This window comes from Pristiophorus japonicus, chromosome 21, assembly GCF_044704955.1.
Source record: "Pristiophorus japonicus isolate sPriJap1 chromosome 21, sPriJap1.hap1, whole genome shotgun sequence".
Lineage (NCBI taxonomy): Eukaryota > Metazoa > Chordata > Chondrichthyes > Pristiophoridae > Pristiophorus > Pristiophorus japonicus.
This window is the reverse complement of record NC_091997.1, coordinates 43,168,254-43,193,235: the sequence shown is the minus strand read 5'-3', so window position 1 is coordinate 43,193,235 and position 24,982 is coordinate 43,168,254. Positions and strand designations below refer to the sequence as shown.

At 46.4% G+C, this 24,982-nt stretch overlaps 1 protein-coding gene across 1 annotated transcript in view; it reads left to right on the top strand.

Annotated features, from left to right (window-relative positions):
* LOC139233974 (formin-like protein 1) overlaps positions 1-24,152 on the top strand; it is a 279,898-nt gene extending 255,746 nt beyond the window's left edge. The window contains exons 23-27 of the mRNA XM_070864712.1: positions 4,366-4,529; positions 6,525-6,626; positions 9,146-9,250; positions 11,354-11,477; positions 20,440-24,152. Of these exons, the coding sequence (XP_070720813.1) occupies positions 4,366-4,529; positions 6,525-6,626; positions 9,146-9,250; positions 11,354-11,477; positions 20,440-20,543 (599 nt within the window). The 3' untranslated portion in view covers positions 20,544-24,152. The remainder of the gene's footprint in view (positions 1-4,365; positions 4,530-6,524; positions 6,627-9,145; positions 9,251-11,353; positions 11,478-20,439) is intronic.
* Positions 24,153-24,982: the final 830 nt, after the last annotated feature.

Below are 24,982 nucleotides of genomic sequence, written 5' to 3'. Positions count from 1 at the left end.
CAATCAGGGGGAGGAATGATTAGGGTACACCAATCAGGGGGAGCGGTGATTAGGGTACACCAATCAGGGGGAGCAATGATTAGGGTACACCAATCAGGGGGAGCAATGATTAAGGTACACCAATCAGGGGGAGCGGTGATTAGGGTACACCAATCAGGGGGAGCGGTGATTAGGGTACACCAATAAGGGGGAGCAATGATTAGGGTACACCAATCAGGGGGAGCAATGATTAGGGTACACCAATCAGGGGGAGCAATGATTAGGGTACACCAATCAGGGGGAGCGATGATTAGGGTACACCAATCAGGGGGAGCAATGATTAGGGTACACCAATCAGGGGGAGCAATGATTAGGGTACACCAATCAGGGGGAGCAGTGATTAGGGTACACCAATTGGGGGGAGCAATGACTGGGGTACACCAATCAGGGGGAGCGGTGATTAGGGTACACCAATCAGGGGGAGCAATGATTAGGGTACACCAATCAGGGGGAGCAATGATTAGGTTACACCAATAAGGGGGAGCAATGATTAGGGTACACCAATCAGGGGGAGCAATGATTAGGGTACACCAATCAGGGGGAGCAATGATTAGGGTACACCAATCAGGGGGAGCGATGATTAGGGTACACCAATCAGGGGGAGCAATGATTAGGGTACACCAATCAGGGGGAGCAATGATTAGGGTACACCAATCGGCGGAGCAATGATTAGATACACCAATCAGGGGGAGCAATGATTAGGGTACACCATTCAGGGGGAGCGGTGATTAGGGTACACCAATCAGGGGGAGCAAGGATTAGGGTACACCAATCAGGGGGAGTGGTGATTAGGGTACACCAATCAGGGGGAGCAGTGATTAGGGTACACCAATCAGGGGGAGCAATGATTAGGGTACACCAATCAGGGGGAGTGGTGATTAGGTATACCAATCAGGGGGAGCAGTGATTAGGTACACCAATCAGGGGGAGCAGTGATTAGGGTACACCAATCAGGGGGAGCAATGATTAGGGTACACCAATCAGGGGGACAATGATTAGGGTACATTAATTAGGGGGAGCAATGATTAGGGTACACCAATCAGGGTGAGCAGTGATTAGGTACACCAATCAGGGGGAGCAGTGATTAGGTACACCAATCAGGGGGAGCAATGATTAGGGTACACCAATCAGGGGGAGTGGTGATTAGGGTACACCAATCAGGGGGAGCAGTGATTAGGGTACACCAATCAGGGGGAGCAATGATTAGGGTACACCAATCAGGGGGAGTGGTGATTAGGTATACCAATCAGGGGGAGCAGTGATTAGGTACACCAATCAGGGGGAGCAGTGATTAGGGTACACCAATCAGGGGGAGCAATGATTAGGGTACACCAATCAGGGGGAGCAATGATTAGGGTACACTAATTAGGGGGAGCAATGATTAGGGTACACCAATCAGGGTGAGCAGTGATTAGGTACACCAATCAGGGGGAGCAGTGATTAGGTACACCAATCAGGGGGAGCAATGATTAGGGTACACCAATCTGGGGGAGCAATGATTAGGGTACACCAATCAGGGGGAGCGGTGATTAGGGTACACCAATCAGGGGGAGCAATGATTAGGGTACACTAATCAGGGGGAGCAATGATTAGGGTACACCAATCAGGGGGAGCAATGATTAGGTACACCAATCAGGGGGAGCAATCATTAGGGTACACCAATCAGGGGGAGCGGTGATTAGGGTACACCAATCAGGGGGAGCGGTGATTAGGGTACGCCAATCAGGGGGAGCAGTGATTAGGTACACCAATCAGGGTGAGCAGTGATTAGGTACACCAATCAGGGGGAGCAATGATTAGGGTACACCAATCAGAGGGAGTGGTGATTAGGTACACCAATCAGGGTGAGCAGTGATTAGTTACACCAATCAGGGGGAGCAGTGATTAGGTACACCAATCAGGGGGAGCAATGATTAGGGTACACCAATCTGGGGGAGTGGCGATTAGAGTACACCAATCTGGGGGAGTGGCGATTAGGGCAGACCAATCGGGGAGCGGTGATTAGGGTAACCAATCAGGGGGAGCAGTGATTAGGGTACACCAATTGGGGGGAGCAATGATTAGGGTACACCAATCAGGGGGAGCGGTGATTAGGGTACACCAATCAGGGGGAGCAATGATTAGGGTACACCAATCAGGGGGAGCAATGATTAGGGTACACCAATCAGGGGGAGCGGTGATTAGGGTACACCAATCAGGTGGAGCGATGATTAGGGTACACCAATCAGGGGGAGTGGTGATTAGGGTACACCAATCAGGGGGAGCAATGATTAGGGTACACCAATCAGGGGGAGCATGATTAGGTACACCAATCAGGGGGAGCAATGATTTGGGTACATCAATCAGGGGGAGCGGTGATTAGGGTACACCAATCAGGGGGAGCAATGATTAGGGTACACCAATCAGGGGGAGTGGTGATTAGGGTACACCAATCAGGGGGAGCAGTGATTAGGGTACACTAATCAGGGGGAGCAATGATTAGGGTACACCAATCAGGGGGAGAGGTGATTAGGTACACCAATCAGGGGGAGCAGTGATTAGGTACACCAATCAGGGGGAGCAGTGATTAGGTACACCAATCAGGGGGAGCAGTGATTAGGTACACCAATCAGGGGGAGCAGTGATTAGGTACACCAATCAGGGGGAGCAATGATTAGGGTACACCAATCTGGGGGAGCAATGATTAGGGTACACCAATCAGGGGGAGCAATGATTAGGGTACACAAATCAGGGGGAGCGGTGATTATGGTACACCAATCAGGGGGAGCAATGATTAGGGTACACCAATCAGGGGGAGCAATGATTATGGTACACCAATCATGGGGAGCAATAATTAGGGTACACCAATCAGGGGGAGCAATGATTAGGGTTCACCAATCAGGGGGAGCAATGATTAGGGTACACCAATCAGGGGGAGCGTTGATTAGGGTACACCAATCAGGGGGAGCAATGATTAGGGTATACCAATCAGGGGGAGCAATGATTAGGATAGACCAATCAGGGTGAGCAGTGATTAGGGTACACCAATCAGGGGGAGCAATGATTAGGGTACACCAATCAGGGGGAGCGGTGATTAGGGTACACCAATCAGGCGGAGCAATGATTAGGGTACACCAATCAGGGGGAGCAATGATTAGGGTACACCAATCAGGGGGAGCAATTATTAGGGTACACCAATCAGGGGGAGCAGAGAGTAGGGTACACCAATCAGGGGGAGCAATGATTAGGGTACACCAATCAGGGGGAGCGGTGATTAGGGTACACCAATCAGGGGGAGCAATGATTAGGGTACACCAATCAGGGGGAGCAATGATTAGGGTACACCAATCAGGGGGAGTGATGATTAGGGTACACCAATCAGGGGGAGTGATGATTAGGGTACACCAATCGGGGAGCAATGATTAGGGTACACCAATCAGGGGGAGTGGTGATTAGGGTACACCAATCAGGGGGAGCCATGATTAGGGTACACTAATCAGGGGGAGTGGTGATTAAGGTACACCAATCAGGGGGAGCAATAATTAGGGTACACCAATCAGGGGGAGCAATGATTAGGGTACACCAATCAGGGGGAGCAATGATTAGGGTACACCAATCAGGGGGAGTGGTGATTAGGGTACCCCAATCAGGGGGAGCAATGATTAGGGTACACCAATCAGGGGGAGTGGTGATTAAGGTACACCAATCAGGGGGAGCAATATTTAGGGTACAACTTGAGCTCATCCAAAACTTTGCTGTCCGTGTCCTAACCCGCACCAAGTCCCGTTCACCCATCACTCCTGTGCTCGCCGACCTACATTGCTTACTGGTCCAGCAATGCCTCGATTTTAAAATTCTCATCCTTGTTTTCAAATGCCTCCATGGCCTCGCCCCTCCCTATCTTTGTCAAAGTCTCCAGCCCTTCCGAGATCTCTGGGCTCCTCTAATTGTGGCGTCTTGCGCATTTCTGATTTTCATTGCTCCACTATTGACGGTCGTGCCTTCAGGTGCTTAAGACCTAAGCTCCGGAACTCCCTCTCTAAACCTCTCCGTCTCGCTACCTCAGTCTCCTCCTTTAAGACGCTCCTTAAAACCCACCTCTTTGACCAAGCTGTCGGTCACCTGCCTTACTATCTCCTCAGGTGGCTCGGTGTCAAATTTAGTTTGGTTGTGAAACACCTTGGGGCGTTTTGCCACATTAACGATGCTGTATAATGCAAGATGTTGCATTTGTTACTATGATTGTGCCCCACAAATTGTACCTGGCTCTCGTTCTATTGCCAGCGTCTTTCTTGATGAAATGTGCAAACGTTTCTCAGGTTTTCCCACTTGCTGTTTCTATCACAGTGTCACTGGAGAATGTTATACAGGACGTGCGATCCTTAAACCAGGGCATGGAACTCACGCGGAAGGCGTTTATGGTCCAGGATACCAGTTTACTCCTGAAAGAATTCCTGAGCAGCAACTCTGAGAAAGTTGACAAATTACAGAAGGACAGCAAAACCGCACAGGTGGGTGTCGGCCGGCCTACCCAAAGGGCGGTCTGTAAGCTCCCCGACTGCCCTGACAACAAATGCCCTTGTTACTGTAGTACTGAATTGTGCAAAGCAGCAATGTCCTGAGGTAACCAATTTTAGCCATGGATGGTACCATCAGCTTCAGTGCCCAGGGGCAATACCAATTTGAGTTCACGTGTCTACATCCCTACTGGACATAACAACATAAGAAATAGGAGCAGGAGTTGGCCACCTGGCCCCTAGAGCCTGCTCTGCCATTCAGTAAGATCATGGCTGATCTGATCTTGGCCTCAACTCCACTTCCCGCCCGCTCCCCATAACCCTTGACTACCTTTATCGTTCAAAAATCTGTCTATCTCCACCTTAAATACATTCAATGACCCAGCCTCCACAGCTCTCTGCGGTAGAGAATTCCAAAGATTCATGACCCTCTGAGAGAAGAAGTTCTTCCTCCTTGTCACCAGCCATCCTTTCTCTGTGAGCCCAGGCAACGAGTATACAGGCTATTGAGCTGTGGAAGCATCACAGCTAAGTTCAGTCTCTCCCTGACCTAATGCTGATGCACACATACTTCTAGTGGGAGTTACTGCGAAGTGATCAGGCGTGGGAACTCTGACTGTTTGTTTTTTTCCTCCAATCCTCGCTCAGTAACACTGAGAGCACACCATCGCCCCAGCTGATATTAGCATCGAATCTGACACCTTTTTGACATGGTAAAGTCCCATACAACCCAGGACATTTACCCAATGAACTAATCCAGCTCAGTCAAAACAAGTTTCTTGCAACTGTAATCAAAACCATGGAACTGCACTGTCCAATAGGAAGTATTCGGTGAATAAAAATTAATTTACTTGATGCATTTAATTTTCTATCGGGATTTGCTGTCGTGCAGTACTCTTTCGATTGGGTATCTTTGTAGTGCTGTATCCTTGTTTTGAAACTCATTTTTGGGATGTGAACATTGCTGGCAAGGTCAGCATTTATTGCCCATGCCTAGATTCCCTTGAGAAGGTGGTGGTGAACCACCTTCTTGAACTGCTGTAGTCCGTGTGGTGATGGTACTCCCACAGTGCTGTTAGGGAGGGACATTCCAGGCTTTTGACCCAGCGATGATGAAAGAAAGGCGATATATGTCCAAGTCAGGATAGTGTCTGTCTTGGAGGTGGTGAGGTTCCCATGCGCCTGCTGCCCTTGTCCTTCTGGAGCAAGGGCAGGTACAGCAGGAGCGGCGAGGTCGGGGCGAAGGAGCGGCGAGAGATTGCAGAGCGACGTGACCGGGGCCCAGGGGCAGCACGGGCCAGCCCACACGGTGATATGTGTGCGCACTAGGCCCGTGCAGCAGAACTGATCTCCATTCTTCCTGGTTAATCCTTGCCACTGGACCAAGACCTAGCTCTGTCAAGCCCGTGTGGTGGCTGGTGTGCAACGGCCACCACACGTTAAAAAAAATCTACGTACAGGCATCTTCCACCCTTCAACATGTAGTTCAGGATCTGGAATATTAGGTCCTTCATTGAAACACCTGTGAACTCATCCCTTTTTGGCATGGAAGCAAGTCATCCTCGATATGAGGGACTGCCTAAAATTGAGATGGTGAAGGTTGCGGGTTAGGGATTTGCTGCAGATTCCGAGAGAAAACAAAGGTATTCACAGGGAGACTTTATTGACCCCAGTGAAAGTGCTAATTAGGGACTGACTTTGTTTTAATTTAATGGCACTGAAATCCCGGTTCTTCTCTCCGAGATGCGGAGGATCTGTCAAGCCAGAGATTTGACAGGTCAAAAAAGCTGGTTTTCGGCGCATGCGCATTGCACACACCCCGCACACACCCCGCACGCACCCCGCACACGCCCCGCACGCACCCCGCACACGCCCCGCACGTGCCCCTCACTGACCTGGCGAGGCCGGGATTTCAGGGCCATTGTTGATCATTACTGCTCCAATTGCTGCTTCAGAGACTAACCTTGTTTGCACTGTTTTGTCCCACAGGAGGCTTACCAGTCTGTCATTGAGTACTTTGGTGAAGATATTAAAACGATGCCTCCATCCATGTTCTACCCGTTCTTTGTGAGGTTCATCAAGGCCTACAAGGTATAGAACAGAACACCGAGCAACTTGTTTACTCTGGGTCCACCAGAAGGATCTGTGCTGATTTGACTTTAATGGTCGCCACAGAATGTTTATTTATTTTGTGAAGCTCAGTTCTGGTCAATCACAGAGTTATCTTAATGAAGCACAGTTTAAAGAAGAATTCAATGGTCAAAAATTTCCCAACCTATAGTAATCTCCTAGTAAATGTTGCCTTCATTATAATTCTATCCTCTTTGGGCAATTTTTACAATTTGTTAATTCTCCCTGAACAAAATGGAAAAGAGTGGCTTGGTGGAGGTGATGGTGAATCGCTGATCGCTCCAACCCTCTGGACTCCACATAGGAGACCTTAAATCCAGTTAGATTTCTAAAACAACTTGGAAAGTTGGGAGTAAGGAGGGTTTCCAGGTCGGACTTTTTCTGTCAAGGACTAAGGAGTTGTGGAAGTTATCAAGGAAGAGCACTTAAGTGAACCATTTCAATGAGTTCAAGAGGCAATTGGGTGCATTTCTGGAGAGGGAAGGGATTAAGGAATGTCCTGAGAAGGTTGACTTAATCTGAGAAAAAGGATGTTTTTTTTGGATCAAATGGTAATTTTGTGTTCCTACAAATTCTTATCTGATATTAATGGTGGAGTGTTTGATTGTTGTGAAGAAGAAAGAAAGACTTGAATTTATATAGCGCCTTTCACGACCGCCGGACGTCTCAAAGTGCCGAAGTCCTTTTGGAGTGTAGTCATTGTTGTAATGTGGAAACGCAGCAGCCAATTTGCACACAGCAAACTCCTACAAACAGCAACGTAATAATGACCAGATAACCTGTTTTTTTAATGTTATGTTGATTGAGGAATAAATATTGGCCACGACACCAGGGATAACTCCCTTGCCAAAAGTCAGCCTTTAACTCAGCCACCTGTTGGTACTGCTCTCGCCCGTTGAGTGGAAGGCTCATGGCAGAGGGCTCACCCCATTTATGGACAGGAATAACTGGCAGGGCATCCATCGAGCCCCACAATGCCATTAACCTTCTACAGATCCCAACCCCCGCAAAACAGCAGTGTTGAAAATTCCCCATGTGCTTTATGAATGGGATAAATGGTGCCTCTGATATTTAAAAATTAACTATCTTTATCCAAGTGAAGCAATGTCAAATGTGAAAAGCAATTTAGTGAATTTGCGTGTGATTATGAATATGCTTAGCTGAAAATAGTGCTGGCCTACCAGCTCACTTGATAGGTCCAATAACTTGCATTCAACTCACGAGAAAGGTCCCAACCCCAGTTTGTTCAGAGTCTGTTTCTCTTGTCTAAGGGCTGCAACTGAATGTAACGGTTGGCTTCATTATCTCTGGATTAGGAAAGGGAGCAAAGCTGCCAGGGTTCCTTCTCTTGATCCAGTGATCCTTGTTGGCTAGTGGGTGTATGTCAATGTAAGATTATGGGCAGGATAGGGTTCGGTTATGCGGATACCAGCCCAGTGGAATTGGATAGCTGATCAAGTATTCATTGACAAGAAGAATGGCTACTTAGGTGAGATACTGGAGGCTTGCATTGACTGTGGATTTGTACCCCAGCATGAGTCAACACATTCATTGAAAATAAAATCAGGGGACATTGTCTCAGAATAAGGGGCTGCCCATTTAGAACTGAGATGAGGAGGAATTTCTTCTCTCAGAGGGTTGTAAATCTATGGAATTCTCTGCCTCAGAGAGCTGCGGAGACTGGATCATTGAATATATTTAAGGCGGAGATAGACAGATTTTTGAGCGGTAAGGGAGTCGAGCGTTATGGGGAGTGGGCAGGGAAGTGATCAGATCAGCCATGATCGCATTAAATAGCGGAGCAGGCTCGAGGAGCCAGGTGGCCTACTCCTGTCCTATTTCTTATGTTCTTATTCATGAGAGAAAAGAGAATAAAAAGCAGAGATAGAGTGATACCAGCGATGAGAGACTTCAGTTATGTGAAGAGACTGGAGAAGCTGGGATTGTTCTCCTTAGAGCAGAGAATGTGAAGGGGAGATTTAATGTAGATGTTCAAAATTAGGAGGGGCTTCAATAGAATAAGTAAGGAGAATCTGTTTCCATTGGCAAGGGGGTCAGTAATCAGAGGGGTCAGATTTAGGATAATTGGCAAAAAAAGACAGAGGGGAGATGAGAAGAAATGTTTTCATGCAGTGAGTTGTTATGATCTGGAATGCACTGCCTGAAAGGGCGGTCGGAAGCAGAGTCAATAGTAACTTTCAAAATGGAATTGGATATATACTTGAAAAGGAAAAATTAGCGGGTCAATGGGGAAATGAGCGGGGGAGTGGGACTAATTGGACAGCTCTTTCAATGAACCGATGCAGGCAGGATGGGTTGAATGGCCTCCTCCCGTGCTGTGTGATTCTATGCAACATTGGAAGGAAAAAGAAGTGTAGGGTATGAAAACCGCTGTCGATTGATGTTATGAAGGAACTGTGCAAAGCCGATCGATCCGTGGCAATAACTGATGCCCGTGTCTGTTTGTGAATGGTCCTCAGCAAGCTGAGCAGGAGAACGAGCTCCGCAAGAAGCAGGAGACAGTGACGACCCAGGGCACGGACGATAAAAATTCACTTTCCAAAAAAGACCAGCCAGATGGCAAGGTAGGGCCTCTCATTTGAAGCTTTTACTAATCAGGATTTTTTTTTACTGATGGTGTGGGGTTTTTTTTAAAGTTGTTTGGGAAAACTTGGATGTAGAATTATTATTTTAATTAAACAAGGAGGGGACATTCATTCTATATATTGCTGATATTGATGAAGGAGGCCAACTTGGGATAGAAATTGATACAAAAGCCACCATCACTGGGCTCCTCTTGGCCTGTCTCCTAGCAACTGATTTAGTAGTAAGGGCGGAGGCCTACCTACCTCTCCCTTCATTGCTGAAAGCACACGGACCAGAAATAGCAAAAAGACGAGTATATTAAAAAAATTGAAGAAATATAGGGCTACCCCTCCAAAAAATGGAGTCCACTTCTTGACACTCTCCTCAACGTCCCCTAACATAGTGTGACTGGAATTGGTAAGTCACATTGAGGAATTGTGGCCATGAGCTTGGATTCCATGTCTGCATGACTGAGCACAGCAGCACCAGTCAGCGCTCATCATCATAGGCAGTCCCTCGAAACAGGGATGACTTGCTTCCACGCCGAAAAGGGTTCACAGGTGTAGCAATGAAGGACCTAATATTCCGGATCCCGAACTACATCCTGAAGGGTGGAAGATGCCTGTGTGTGGAATTTTTAACGTGTGGTGGCCGTTGCCCACCAGCCACCACATGGGCTTGACCGAGCTAGGTCTTGATCCAGTGGCAAGGATTACCCAAGACGACAGTAGACCAGTTCTGCTACACATATCACAGTGTGGGCTGGCCCGTGCTGCCCTTGGGCCCTCGCCTCTTCTGGGCCCCGAACTCTCGCCTCTCCTGGGCGCCGATCACATCCCTCTACGAACTCTTGCCGCTCCTTTGCCCTGACCTCGCCGCTCCTGCTGTACCTGCCCGCACTGTAGTCAGCCGTCGCCCTCCTGAAGCAGCACATGCTGCTACCTGTGGTACTGTGGTATGGTCAAATGTCTGGGAATGGGCCACCACTTATTCGTTTAGCTGGGGTTGGGCACAGCGCAATGCGACTAAACCCTAAAACCAAAGAGTCTTACCTGTAGTAAGGTTATAAAAACAGTACAGTCTGTCGCACTTCAAGTATAACTTAATTTTCTGTGTCCAAAGTCCAAGCAAAGTATCAAAAAAAAAACTCACCCGAGAAACACATATAGAAGTCTGGCGGGCAGAATTTAGTCTGTGCTGGGCCCAGAAAGACCCTGTGTGAGCAGCATACACCAAACAGGGAGGCCCAAGGCTGGCCCTACATTGGGTCTCGGGCCTCAGCTGAACATTGCAGACGAGCTGCCAGCAACTGTTGGACCTCCGTAGGAAGCTTGCCCTTCTCCAGAATTGAATTTCGGAGCACCGGCCCTGCCGACAATGCAGGCGGTGGGTGGGTGGGGGGGCAGGATTGTTAGGACTGTGGTGTTGGGGGGAACACTCCTGACTTCATAGAGTGGCTTTTTTATAAATGTGTGGTTGATGGTTGCAGACACCGCTGAAGAATCTGGATACCTGCCCCGCTTATTGGTGACTAGTTTTGCAGAGCGGTCCTTCAAAATCCAGGACGCCTAAAAAAAAAAATAATGGACCCTACGAATTTAGCAGTGGGGCCAATGGCTGTGCAGCTTCGGCGTAGCTCATCCCACTACTAAATTGGGATTCTTTGTACCCGAAAGATTGGGCACAAGGCATACCAATTTCTACCCCTGGGTGTCTGCAGTTTCTTGATTGTCATCTGTATAATTCACCCACTGTTGACTTAACAGCAAGAGTCTCAATTGACCTGGTATGACCCCAGTATTTGCTTAACAGACTTCCAGCTTTAAAAGAACACAGAACTCAACATGATGTAATCTTCTTGACCTTCGCAAACAGCCTGCCCCGAATCTTAGTGTGAGCAACGCCACAGGATGTCTGCTAGTATATAATATATAAACACACCAGGGAAATATTAAAAAGGAGGAATTATCACTAGGCCTGAATGCTATTTTCCAAAATGAGTGATTTCAAATTATCAGTTTTAAAAAAAAAAAATTTTCGTGATGATTTTGAACTCACATTTCACAGCAGTGTGGTAAGTGAACTCTCAACTTTCTCTCTAGCCTCTTCCCAGTAAGAATAAGGCCCCTCACATGGACTTAATGGCCGAGTTGAAGAAGAAGCAGCAGGGGAAGGAGAGAATGGTGTACGAGGGCAAGGATGGAGCAATTGAGGATATTATCACAGGTACTTCACCGAGAGAGAGAATCACAAAACTGGCCGGCACACGAAACTGGAGAAAGAAAACTGAAAGATTAATGTCTTAAAATAGGTGGAGATCAGTGACTTAACGCCGCCCCCCCACACCCAAACGAAAAGACATTGAGTATCGTACAGGCTCTGTCAGGTTACTCAACAGCAGTCCTAGTTGGGACAAGATATTTTGCATTGAAAAGTTTGTAGAAATCAGGAATTCACTCCCCAAAAGGCAGTGGGTGCAGGGGGACAGTTGGAGCACTCAAGACTGAGATCATTCGGTTTCTGTTCGGCGAAGGTATCAAAGGGATTGCGGAGCTACGATGGGTAAACTAAGTTGAGGTACAGATCAGCCATTGAATGGCGGAGCAAGGCTCGAGGGGCTAAATGGCCCAGTCCTCTTCCCAACTGGTTGCGCCTACAGTGCGACTGTATCAAACGTTGAGCTATTGAGGCTGGGAAACGGCCACTTTTCAGCCAATGGCAACCCCTGGTACAGAAGGAAACTCCAACCGTCCCAAATAGACCATGGGTTGGAAAAGCATGAGCAAAGAAGATGCGTGATAGATTTTAAACTTGGGGAAAGGTAGAACAGAGAGGATGCAGTATAGAAAAATAATAATGCTTACATTTTTTTAAAAAAAGGTCAGAGACCAAGAAAGAAGAAAGAGGTAAAATTGTGTTTAATGTGTTTAGCCATTAATATTCGAGTATTATCGTAATGGCACTATTGCTGAAGCACAGGTGACTTTATAGCTGTAATATTAGAGTTTATTTCAGTGTCACAATGTGTGAGCTGAGCAGCCCCAGGAGACTGCGGCTTTCCTCCCCGCTGGCTGAGGGTTCACAAAGTCAAATTTTAACTCAAATGTCAAATTGTTAATATAAAGGGTGTTTGAACCATGGATCAGTTCCAAGGTCACTCACATCCAAGCTGGTCTCTGTTTGTGTTGATTTGAGCGAAGCTGTTGGAGGGAGTTGTTCCAGGAGTTCAGTAATCGACCAATCACGGCCCTGTGGTTTCATAACTGCTCCAGAATCTTATTTAAATGTGAGATGCGTGAAGCATTCTAATGCAACAGCTTGTTTTCCAAATACTTCCATTATTACAAAAGATTTCTTGTTTCAAATTTTTGGTGTAAGGAAAAAGTTTAACTGCTTCTCACTAATTGTTAAAATGTTTGGCTGAAAACTGCCTCCGAGACTCTCACTGTCTCCTTTTGCTCTTTATTTCCCTCCCTGTGCCCTGTCTGTCTTCTGCTCTCTCTTTCCTGTTGCTCATCTCCCTCTCTGTCTCTCTTCTATATCTTTCACTTTCACTATTTCCATCACATTCTCTTCTGTTTCTAACTCTTGTTCTTTATTTCTGTCATGCTTTGTTTCTTTTCTCTCTCACTCGTTATCTCTCTCTCTCGCTCTGTGCACTTCCTGACGGGACTGTCCTGGGCAGCGCTGAAGACTGTCCCCTTCACCGCACGGACTGCCAAACGCTCTTCTCGCCTCTTGTACGACGCCTCGTTTAACGATGAAAGTCCGCCTTAGCGAGCTCTGCACTTTCACTAGGTAAACGAGCTATAATATTAACATTTCCTTCATTAGCATTCCAGCAGGGAATATCATCATTTTTCATCAGCACAAACCTACATACACATTGGAGCAAAACGCATTGTCAGTAGCATTAAGGTTGATGTAGCAGATCCATATAAAATCTTGGTTGTATTCTTCAGGTGGTTTAATGGGATAATTTGCAAATCATCAAAAGTGCTAAAAAATAAGAATAGGTTAGGATTTACATAATACAATGTTAGTGTGAAATTATGTTATCTAATTTAATGGAGATTAATGCATGCATTACAATATCAGGCAAAGGTAATCTCATACTGAAATGTTTCACTACTAAAATTGCACGGCAATATTTCTAGCTTTCTGCACTGAAAGGAATGGATGACATAACTGAATGAATTCCTCCTGTGAAATATAATTGGCCCCGATGAGCTCTCTGTGCTGGAGGTCAGCGAACCTCTTTGGTGCCACATTCTGTATTGGTCGCCCGACGTATTGACGTCTAATTGGTTTGACGAGCAGCAAGAGCGCTCCCTCCACCAGTTGATGCAGAAGCTGAGTTAGGAAGTGGGTTCTCCAGTAGATCAGGAGACAGGTTACAGCCAGCAGACCAAGAGGTGACCCCGGCTCTCTGCTGAATGAGTTCATCCCATAGTGTGCATGGATCCACTGTTCTCAATGGCAATCCAACAACTGCTGGGAAATAGGAAGAAAGACTTGCATTTATTCTCGCCTTTCATGATCTCAGGAAGTTCCGCAGCTCTTTACCGCCAATTAAGAAATTTATTGAAGTGTAGTTACAGTTTGTAATGTAGAAAACACGGTAGCCAATTTGTGCACACTAAGGTCCCACAAACAATGACATTGCTTTATTCTTATAATAAGTATGATCATTGATGTTTTGAGGAGCCGTGCCTCAGCTCATGTGCTGATGAATCCCTCATCCATGCCTTTGTTACCTTAGACTTGAGTCTAGACTAGACTAGACTATTCCAACGCACTCCGACCCCCATTTTCCACCCTCCATAAATTTGAGCTCATCCAAAACTCGGCAGCCCGTGTCCTAACTCGCACCAAGACCCGCTCACACATCACTCCCTGTGCTCACTGACCTACATTGGCTCCCAGTCTGGCAAAGCCTCAGTTTTAAAACTCTCGTCCATTTTTTCAAATTGCTCCATGGCCTCATACCTCCCTATCTCTGTAACCTCCTCCAGCCCTGACCGTCCGAGATCTCTTCGCTCCTCCAATTCAATCCTGTTCCCCTATTGGCAGAGTGCTTTCTGCTGCCTAAGGCCCCAAGCTCTGAAATTCCCTCCCTAAACCTCTCCGCCTCTCTACCTCTCTCTCCTTTAACTCGTTCCTTTAAACCTCCCTCTTGGGCCAAGCTTTTGGTCATCTGACCTAATGTGGCTCGGTGTCAAATTTTGTTTGATAACACTCCTGTGAAGCACCTTGGGACGTTTTGCTATGATAAAGGCACTATATAAATGCAAGTTGTTAATATTAAAAAGGCCGAGATCCTCTTGTATGCAGAGATACACAGACTGCTTCATAACGAGAGAGCCACTGTGGTACACCAGGCCTCAAATTGCAGACTTGTGCTCCAAAATAGTATAACCTTTAAATCACTCATCGTTGGCTGAAAAGTGATAGCTAGAGGGCATGAAGACATCCCATTTACATTGAATAACATCTTGTTCTTATTTTCATCTAAACTGCCCTGGTGCTACTTCTATCAGTATCTTTGCAGATTGCTCCTGTTGCTGCGATGTGTGCTGTCTGAGGTTTCTGCTTCTGAGTGCTGTGTTTCCGCTGCCTATAGCTGCTCTTCACCAAGCACACTGTTGCCTAGCACCTGGGCTGCCGCTGTCGCCTGGCTTTGCTTCCCGCCTCTGTGTGCTGCTTGTCTGCTCTGCGCTCCTCCCCTCCTGCTGTTCGCAACTTAGCAGGCATGACACTTCCAGGTAAGCCTCAAGGTCTGTGATATTATTTTACTTATAACTTTCAAAGAGGACTGAACTCTAATGAACTGAATAATGAGCTGAAAGGCTGCATAATCTGTTCTGAGTGTTAGCGTTGGGGATTGGTCATGTGTGTCGTGTGTCGGGGTCGGGTTGTGGGTTGAGCCGTGTGTCGGGGTCGGGGTCGGGTTGTGGGTCGTAGGTCGGGCCGTGTGTCAGGGTCTTGTGTCGGGGTCGGGCCGTGTGTCGGGGTCTTGTGTCGGGGTCGGGTTGTGGGTCGTAGGTCGGGCCGTGTGTCGGGGTCTTGTGTCGGGGTCGGTGTCAGGTCTTGTGTCGGGGTCGGTGTCAGGTCTTGTGTCGGGGTCGGGTCGTGGGTCGTGAGTCGGGCCGTGTGTCGGGGTCGGGTCGTGGGTCGGGCCGTGTGTCGGGGTCGCGGTCGGGCCGTGTGTCGGGGTCGGGTCGTGGGTCGTGGGTCGGGCCGTGTGTCGGGGTCAGGCCGTGTGTCGGGGTCGGGTCTTGTGTCGGGGTCGGGTTGTGGGTCGTGGGTCAGGCCGTGTGTCGGGGTCGGGCCATGTGTCGGGGTCGGGGTCGGGTCTTGTGTCGGGGTCGGGCCAGGTTGTGTGTCAGGTTTGCGTGTGCGTGTATGTGTGTACCAGCCTGATAGTGTTGATTGGTTGTTGTGTGATGGGGCTGTTTCTGTGTCTGAGTTTGCAGCATTGTTGAATACAGAGTTGTACAATATCTGTGTAACTCTTTTAATCTAAATGTTATTGTAGATAACAGGAATTTTTTGTTGCAAGTACAACTTTGGCTGGCTGATGTTCATGTGAGGAGCTTGAATGAAGAAGTTGTCAGGTGTCAAATGTTATCAGTTACTCATATTTGCGTATCAAGGACTCGGTCTGACTATCGAACAAAGCTAAATGTACAGATTATTATCGTGGATGCATATGGAGCATAACCACAAGACCCAACTTTGCTGTAACCTGTGTTACAATAACCAAGCTTAGTCTAACGTCTGTCGAGGTACTGCAGTATCAATATTAACGCTACATTTCCAATTATGTTGCAAAAAAACGTGCCTGATGACAGATTAAATGATGTACACTCTGATTCAGGTAGAATTCCAGTCCCTTTTTTATGGTGACAGGTAATCGAACCGCCCCCTGGCTCAATGCTATATTCGAAAGTCTGCTGCAGTGCACTGCAATCAATGTTGCTGTCGGACCTGTACCGTTGGTCTTATTGCCATATCTTGTGTCCTGGGGATTCCTGAGTTACTTATGCCCTCTCCCCACTGCGGACATAGCAAAGAAGTCGTGCAGTGAGGCGATTTCCCTTGGAGTCGGGAACTGTTGGAGCTCACACAGGTGATCCGGGGACCTCCTGGATAGGTGGAGAGATTTGTAAGGTACTCTCCGATGAACCCCCTGACGCACTTTGATGGGCATGTTTTGAACTCGTGCTCCAGGGTCTGGGGAGAAGATGTAAATGCAGGATGGAAAATGCACTTAGATTCTGTCCCCAAACTAACTTTCTGTTGAAAACATCAGAATGCTTCATTAAGCCTGGTCATTATCATAGGCAGTCCCCCGAAATGAGGATGACTTGCTTCCACGCCAAAAAGGGATGAGTTCACAAGTGTTTCAATGAAGACCTAATATTCCAGGTCCTGAACTACATGTTGAAGAGTGGAAGATGCCTGTTCGTGGATTTTTTTAACGTGTGGTGGCCGTTGCACACCAGCCACCACACGAGCTTGACAGAGCTAGGTCTTGGTCCAGTGGCAAGGATTACCCAAGACGACTGGAGACCAGCTCTGCTGCACGGACCTAGTGCGCACACATATCGCAGTGTGGGCTGGCCCGTGCTGCCCCTGGGCCCTCGCCTCTCCTGGGCCCCGATCACATCCCGCTCCTTCACCCCGACCTCGCCGCTCCTGCTGTACCTGCCCATGCTCTAATCACCGACCTGGACCTTGATGATGTCCCTCTTCGCTGCCATCGCCCTCCTACACCAGCTCATGCCGTACCTTGAAGTGGTACACTGCCACCGCTCCTTTTATGGCCTGGACCTGTCGCTGATGGTCTCTCGCAGGTCAGGACCGCCACGCTGGTGCACGAATGGGTATAGCAGTGCAGAGTCTAAAATCTCTACCTGCTTCTTGGAATGTTCTCTTATACCTGAAGTTAAAATAACATCAAACAATCAATTAAACTGTGTTACTTTTTTGCTAGAATAAATTCCAGTATATTCGGGGGGAGATTTGCTCTGTGCATGAGGGGGGAGTAAAGTCTCATATTTAAAATTAATTGAAATTAAATGTTTTAGAAAAAAATATATATTGTTTTGAATTTTTTTAAATATGTTTTAATAAACTTACCTTATGGACAGGGTTTTTAATATAAAAATGAATGGTTACATTTTATTTTTACATGTTTTAAAAGTGTTTCACTGGTACAAGCAGACTGACTATAAGCCTGCTTTTACCAGGCATAAAAGTTTGAAGGACATTCGCTGGACATGTGTTGGGAAAATAGTCCAATCTCTCCCACGCGGATGTCCTTCTCCCGGGGATGCATTCGATCTGTCAAAAGAAATCTTGACAGATCGGAAAAGCCGGTTTTCGACACATGCGAAAAAACGCTTTTGCGAGGCCTCGCCGGGGTCCGTGTGCACTTCGTACGCACCCAGCGAGGCCAGAATTGTTGGCCCAATATAAATGTGACTCTTTTAGTGGGTTAGATTAGGTTCCGTGCCTTAACTGATGAGGACCTTTTAGTAATGATAAGCCACCAATCCGCCCTCTGTGTACAAATTCAAATGTCTCCCGTCTCTGGTACAGGGCACAGCAATCAGTGGGCCAATAGTGTAGTCCTCTCTATAAGGACAGTTTTCATCATTATTCTGCCTTGTTTCAAGCATGAACCTCAACGGCCAGTTTAAGTTTTTAGATGAGAAAACTCGTGCAGCATTCTGTTTCTAAGAATATTGCCAGTGTTGGAGGGACAAGAACTTCTGAATCTTATATTGAGCAGATGAAGACAAATTTGGCCTTTTTAATTTGTCCTTTTGATGCCATCATTACTTTTATGGACGCTCCAAATGGCAGTGTTCAAATCTTCCAATGTTCTAATCTTGTCTTGCGAACTCTTGTTTTTACGGGAAAGGTAGCATAGTGGTAATGTTACTGGACTAATAATCCTGAAGCCTGGGCCAATGATCTGGAGTCGTGAGTTTGCTGATGATACAAAGATGGGAGGAAAAGCAGTGTGTGAGGAGGACACAAAAAATCTGCAAAAGGACATAGGCAGGCTAAGTGAGTGGGCAAAAATTTGGCAGATGGAGTATAATGTTGGAAAGTGTGAGGTCATGCACTTTGGCAGAAAAAATCAAAGAGAAAGTTATTATTTAAATGGAGAAAGATTGTAAAGTGCCGCAGTACAGAGGGACCTGGGGGTACTTGTGCATGAAGCACAAAAGGTTAGTATGCAGGTACAGCAAGTGATCAGGAAGGCCAATGGTATCTTGGCCTTTATTGCAAAGTGGATGGAGTATAAAAGCAGGGAAGTCTTGCTACAGCCATAAAAGATATTGGTGAGGCCACACCTGGAATACTGTGTGCAGTTTTGGTTTCCATAGTTACGAAAGGATATACTTGCTTTGGAGACAGTTCAGAGAAGGTTCACTAGGTTGATTCCGAGGATGAGGGGGTTGACTTATGAGGGAAGGTTGAGTAGGTTGGGCCTCTACCCATTAAAATTCAGAAGAATGAGAGGTGATCTTATCGAAACGTATAAGATTATGAGGGGGCTTGACAAGGTGGATGCAGAGAGGATGTTTCCACTGATGAGGGAGACTAGAACTAGAGGGCATGATCTTAGAATAAGGGGCTGCCCTTTTAAAACTGACATGAGGAGAAATGTCTTCTCTCAGAGGATTGTAAATCTGTGGAATTCGTTGCCTCAGAGAGCTGTGGAAGCCGAGACATTGAATAAATTTAAGACAGAAATAGACAGTTTCTTAAACGATAAGGGGTTATGGGGAGCGGGCAGGGAAGTGGAGTTGAGTCCATGATCAGATCAGCCATGATCTTATTGAACGGCGGAGCAGGCTCAAGGGGCCGTATGGCCTACTCCTGTTCCTATTTCTTATGTTCTTATGTTCAAAATCCACCTCGGCAGCTGGGGAAATTTAAATTCAGTAATGGTGAGCATGAAAATACCGGATTGTCGTAAAAACCTACCTGGTCCTTTAGGGAGGGAAATCTGCCATCCTTACCCGGTCTGGCCTACACGTGACTCCAAACCCACAGCAATGTGGTTGACGCTTAACTGCCCCCTGCAATGGCCTAGCGAGCCACTCAGTTGTCAAAAAGGCGGCTCACCACCACTTCCTCAAGGGATGGGAATAAATGCTGGCTTGGCTAGTGACTCCCACATCCTGTGAATGAATAAAAGAAATTCAGAGGGTCTGGTGGTACCTCACCCAAGTGAACAGTCCTTATGTTGACCAGCTATTTGATTTGAAGAGACATCATGTGGCTTGATCTGGCTTCACCTGGCATCCATATTTTCTAGCTGGGGTCACTCGATGACAGAATAGGAGTGGGGACCCCATTTGTCGTCAATATCCTAGAGGTGCTGAGGCCAATTGTATCGGCAATGGCTGCCTTGGCTGAGATCAGCGAACTCCGCATTGATCAGCGAGTTGAACTTGGTCTGCTTTCTTTTGGAAGAAAGCTTTGCATTTATATAGCGCCTTTCACAATCTCGAGGTGCCCCAAAGCATTTTACAGCCATTGAAGTACATTTGGAGCGTAGTCACTGTAGGAAACGTGGCAGCCAATTTTGGGCACAGCAAGCTGCCACAAACTGCAATGTGATAATGACCAAATCATCTGTTTTAGTGATGTTGGTTGAGGGATAAATATTGGCCAGGACACCGGGGAGAACTCCCCTGCTCTTTTTCGAAATAGTGCCGTGGGATCTTTCACATCCACCTAAGAGAGCAGACGAGGCCTGCATCTCATCCAAAAGATGACACCTCCGACAATGCAGCACTGCCTCAGTACTGCACTGGAGTGGCAGCCTAGATTTTGTTCTCAAGTCCCTGGAGTGGGACCTAATCCCACAACCTTCTGACTCGGAGGCGAGAGTGCTAACCATTGAGCTATGACTATACTGCATACTGGATGGTGCCACATCTAATGGACCTTTAATGCTTCAATATGAAATGAATTAGCACGTCATGTTTCGTCAATTTCTTCTTTTAAAAAAAGATGTGAATTTTGTGTGCTAAATCTCATTTAAAATAAGGAAAAGTCTTCATGTAATCGATATGAGGAGCGCTTGAGTCCCGAAGCTGCTGTTGCTCTCCCATTCTTCTCCACTTGTGCTCACTCCATGCTCGTCTCTCTCCTGCAGATCTACGCAACCAGCCATATAGAAGAGCAGATGCCATGAGGAAAAGTGGTCGGAAGAGGATCGAAGAGCAGAATCTTCGCGTGACAGGAGAAGTCGCGTTATAACCAGTTGTCTGAGCTGTCAGGGGAGGGGGAGAGGGGGGGCAGATAAATGTCTGGGTGAACGAGCGGGCACCACAGGTGAACTTGCAGCCAGTAGCTCTGTACCATACAGCAATCCCAGCTTAATAAGTTGCCCCTTTTGTACGCACAGTGGGATTCGACGGCTTGAATTCGATCATTATCCAGCGGAAGTGTCTCTGGGAGCCCCGGACTAGTGGCCCAAGGCCGTAAGATCCCAAACACGGCTAAATTAATAAAGGTGCAGAATTGGTGAATGTGCGAGAAATTGTAATGGGTAGATATGACTTGTCACACTTCTCCCTTGATGAAGGGACTTCCCCTAACCCCCTCCCCACTCCCCCGAACAGCACAATGCCTGACTCCCCCACTGGGTTTCTCCTGGTTAATGACTGATGCAGAACGGGAAGTGTTTATTGGTTAGCTGGTGATACTTACATAAACTGCATTGCTTTAGACATCCTGCTTTGCACATTCTGCATTTAAGACAGAAATTTAAAAACTGCCTGGAAATTATCAGGAGTATTTTCAATGATACACAGACAATCAAATGGAGACTAAAAAAACACATTCAGGGTTGGGGCTGAGCTGGACTCTGTGACATGAAGATGTGAACACCTTTATTCCAGTTTATAAAGATCACTCCAATTCGCGGAGTTTACCAACAGAGATGTAGTGACGGAAGGGACAATTGATACCCCCCAATCATTCTGTAACATGGGACGGTATTTGGCTCTGCTAATTATTTAAAAAAGTGTGTAATTATATCATCTCTTTTCAAAATTCTCTGATGCCATGAATAATGAGAGTCTATAAGAGTGAACCTATATCTGTTGTGTAGTTTGGGGAGTCTAGCATGAGGTGCTTCATCCAGTGAATAGCTGAAGGCTTGGAGGGCCATTGTATTGGGTTTGGCTCGAACACACCACTGAAAATCAGGCTTCCGCAAGTAAGTGGAAGGCGAGTTGAGCACCTTCCCATCCCATATCTGGATCAATAAGCCTCGGGTGCAAGAGTAGTTCATTTCACATCTAGTTCCAGATTGAAGCTAAAACCTGTTTAAGAAAGGGACTTTGAGGCTGTTCTGAAGGCCTTGTAGGCGAAGTCACCACCAGGGTGCAGGACTGAGCCCTGATCTCAGCCAGAACAGCAATCGGAACCTTACAATTGGTCTCCAAATCCCCTGGGCTAGGGAGGAGAGCATCCAGCCCATTCCCACTCCTGATTGGAATTTAGAGCGGAGGGGAGAAAATTGGCTCAACACAAAAGGGCTGCTGCAAAAAATCGGTATCAAGACTCGGTATTTTACAGACAGCCTGAAATTCCATGGATGTCTACTGCTGTAACCGCCCCCTGAGGACATGATTGTTTGACCGTTTCCCTGGGTCGTTCCATCGACCTCCTGTGAGAATTATGACGGGAGATCAAGAGAACCCCCTCTGAATTTCAGGGCCTGTTTCCTCGATCGTCATGTTACGATGTCGGAAGTCATGGTAGACCTTCTTGGATGCTCATTTAAGATACACAACCCAATCGCTTTATATCAGTGATGAAGCTGAACACATTGTTATCAAGGTCACTCGGTCCCTGGTACCCAAAGCAAGCACCTACCACTGGATAAATGTTTTTTACATCTCCGTATTTTTGTACTATATTATTTTTTACTTTTTCTGAAGGATATATCCGAACTAGATTGCACTTAGAAATCTAAATTGTGGCATTATTTCTTGCAGCAGTTACAACCATTATGGATCACTGTAAATCCTTTTCTACTTGTACATGAGGTTGTAAATCTTTCTTTTAAATTATCATGAAGTAGTCACTTCAGACTCATTCACATCAGCATGTCCTGTTTCGGTGTAACTAAAGGAGGATCTGCAAAAGGGATGAGCAAATCCAGAGGAGTTGTGCGTTTGATTTGACTTCACACTGCCAGGCTGTGAGGGAGGATATTTCCATCCGGTGTACATGTAGCTGAGAGAGGCCAAGTGCACTCAGAGCAATGGGGACTGGATCATGAGGCTACATTGGTACCCCTGCAACTACGTTGGCTGTTTGAGCTAGAACAGATGGAGTGGTGCCGGAATTTTGCCTGTTTACACTCCTGTGAAGCGCCTTGGGATATTTTACTATGTTAAAGGTGCTATATAAATGCCAATTGTTGTTGTTGAGTGGATCATACGAGAGTGAAGCCACAATCGAGATGGTGTAACTGGGGTTGATTACGTTGCAGCCGAAGTAGAGACGGACTATTGGCAAATGATGCCTCTCGAGCCTGTTCTGTTTAGCCCCTGCAGATCTATGTCCAGTATTTGTACCATAGATTCTCCAGCAAAACTAGGAAAGTATGAATTAATACTCTGACAGGTGGTGTTAAAGCCTGTACCTGTGGCTTTCCTGTTAGTGCAACATGCAGACTGGTACCTCGCGATCTGGTTTGAGCACTGGTTGTACCTGAAACACAGTGAGGCACAGCTGAGGGAGGAACTGGCCTAAGAAAGCTGAGATGAGATTGAAATGGAGAAGTGAGGTAAAGCTGAGGGTACAGACAGAATGAGGGAGGCTTGGATACAGCAGGTGATGCAGTGAGAATGAGTTGTGGGTGACATAGACGGGCTGACCCGTAATAAAGTATTTGTGCGGGACATCTCGGGTAAGTTTGCACAGCTCTGTCCTGGTGCAGAGCCTTGCTCAATGGGAAGCACAGGTTTGTCCCGATGGTGTTACAGCCCAATCTCCGACCCGAACCGCACTCCCTCCAGTGAGGCCCCAAGTCAGGAGCCGAACCTCACAAAATTACCCCTCCCGTTTGATGCTAGTGATCATATTGGCATTGGATGGTCAACCTGTTCAAGATGCCTGTTATCTGATAAAGAAAAACAGAACACGCAAAAGGCTCCTCACTGTATTTAACATAAACTACCATGAAAGTTCTTAACCACTTATAGGCCTGCACCGTTTGAAAACGGAGGGAAAAAGATCAGTTTGAAATGGTGGTATGGCTTATTGGCACGATCCTTTTTTTTCTGGGGCAGGCTTTGAGTTAGGGGTGTGGCTTATATGTAAAGGCAGCTCGTATAGTCAGTATGGTATTTTATAACTTGTTTTTTGTAAATATTTTGTGTCATAGGAAGTCAATGACAGTATTCTGAAGCAGGAAGCTTTCTCTGCATAACTCGTGTGATCCGATGGTTAGTTTACCCTGACAGGCACCACAGTGCAGCCTATCTGTCCCATTGCCCAGAGTAGCCAACGTAGCGAGATTGTGCCTACGTTGGTCTCAGTGGAGATGTTCCCCATTCTACACTTTGTCAAAAGCCATGTTTCAGCAGTGACCTCCTGCATTACTTTGTTTATTTTTCTTTGTATCTAATCATATTCAGAGCAGATTTCCCATGTGCTCAAAGCCTATTCAAGACCCAAAGTGTAAACTTAAAAGATAACAAGTGTGTATAAATGGATTGTAAAAGAAATGCATACATTATATTTCAGAGACTATAAAAGAACATGAATGGATAATTTTTTTATGCACTAATAATAAATGTCTGTATTTCAAAGAAAGCTTTGCTGTGCAGTTGATGGGATTATTTAATATCGAAGGAACTGTTTACTTGTTGTAAATGACTTTTTTTTTAAATCATCCCTTACATTTTAAATAAATACGAACGATTTGTTTTTTGACTTGTCTTGTTGAAAGCACTGGATCACAAATAATCTTTGTTTCAGGTCGTAGAAAATGTATAAAAATGAATGTCTTTTTTTAAAGGGTGTGAATTCTTTTTTAAAAGAAGCATACATAGAATGCGTGGCACAGACATGAGCTCTTTGGCCCAACCGATCTGTGCCGGTGTTTATGCTCCACACGCGCCTCCTCCCGCCCTATTTCATCTCACCCTATCAGCATATCCTTTTATTCCTTTCTTCCTCATGTGTTTATCTAGCTTTCCCTTAAATGCATCGCTGCTATTTGCCTCAACCACTCCCTGTGGTAGCGAGTTCCACATTCTCACCACTCTCTGGGTGAAGAAGTTTCTTTTGAATTCCCCATTGGATTTATTAGTGACTATCTCATATTTCTGGTCCCTAGTTCTGGTCTCTCCCCACAAGTGGAAACATCTTCTCTACATCCACCCGATCGAACCTTTTCATAATCTTAAAAATCTATATCAGGTCACCCGCTCAGTCTGCTCTTTTCTAGAGAAAAAAGCCCCAGCCGTTGAATCTTTCCTGATGGATATACCCTCTCAGTTCTGTATTATTCTAGTCAATCTTTTTTGCACCTCCTTCAGTGCCTCTATATCCTTTTTAGAATATAGAGAGCAGAACTGTTCACAGTACTCCAGGTGTAGTCTAACCAACGTTCAATGCAAGTTTAATATAACTTTTCTGCTTTTTAATTCTAGAAATGAATCCCAGCGCTTTGT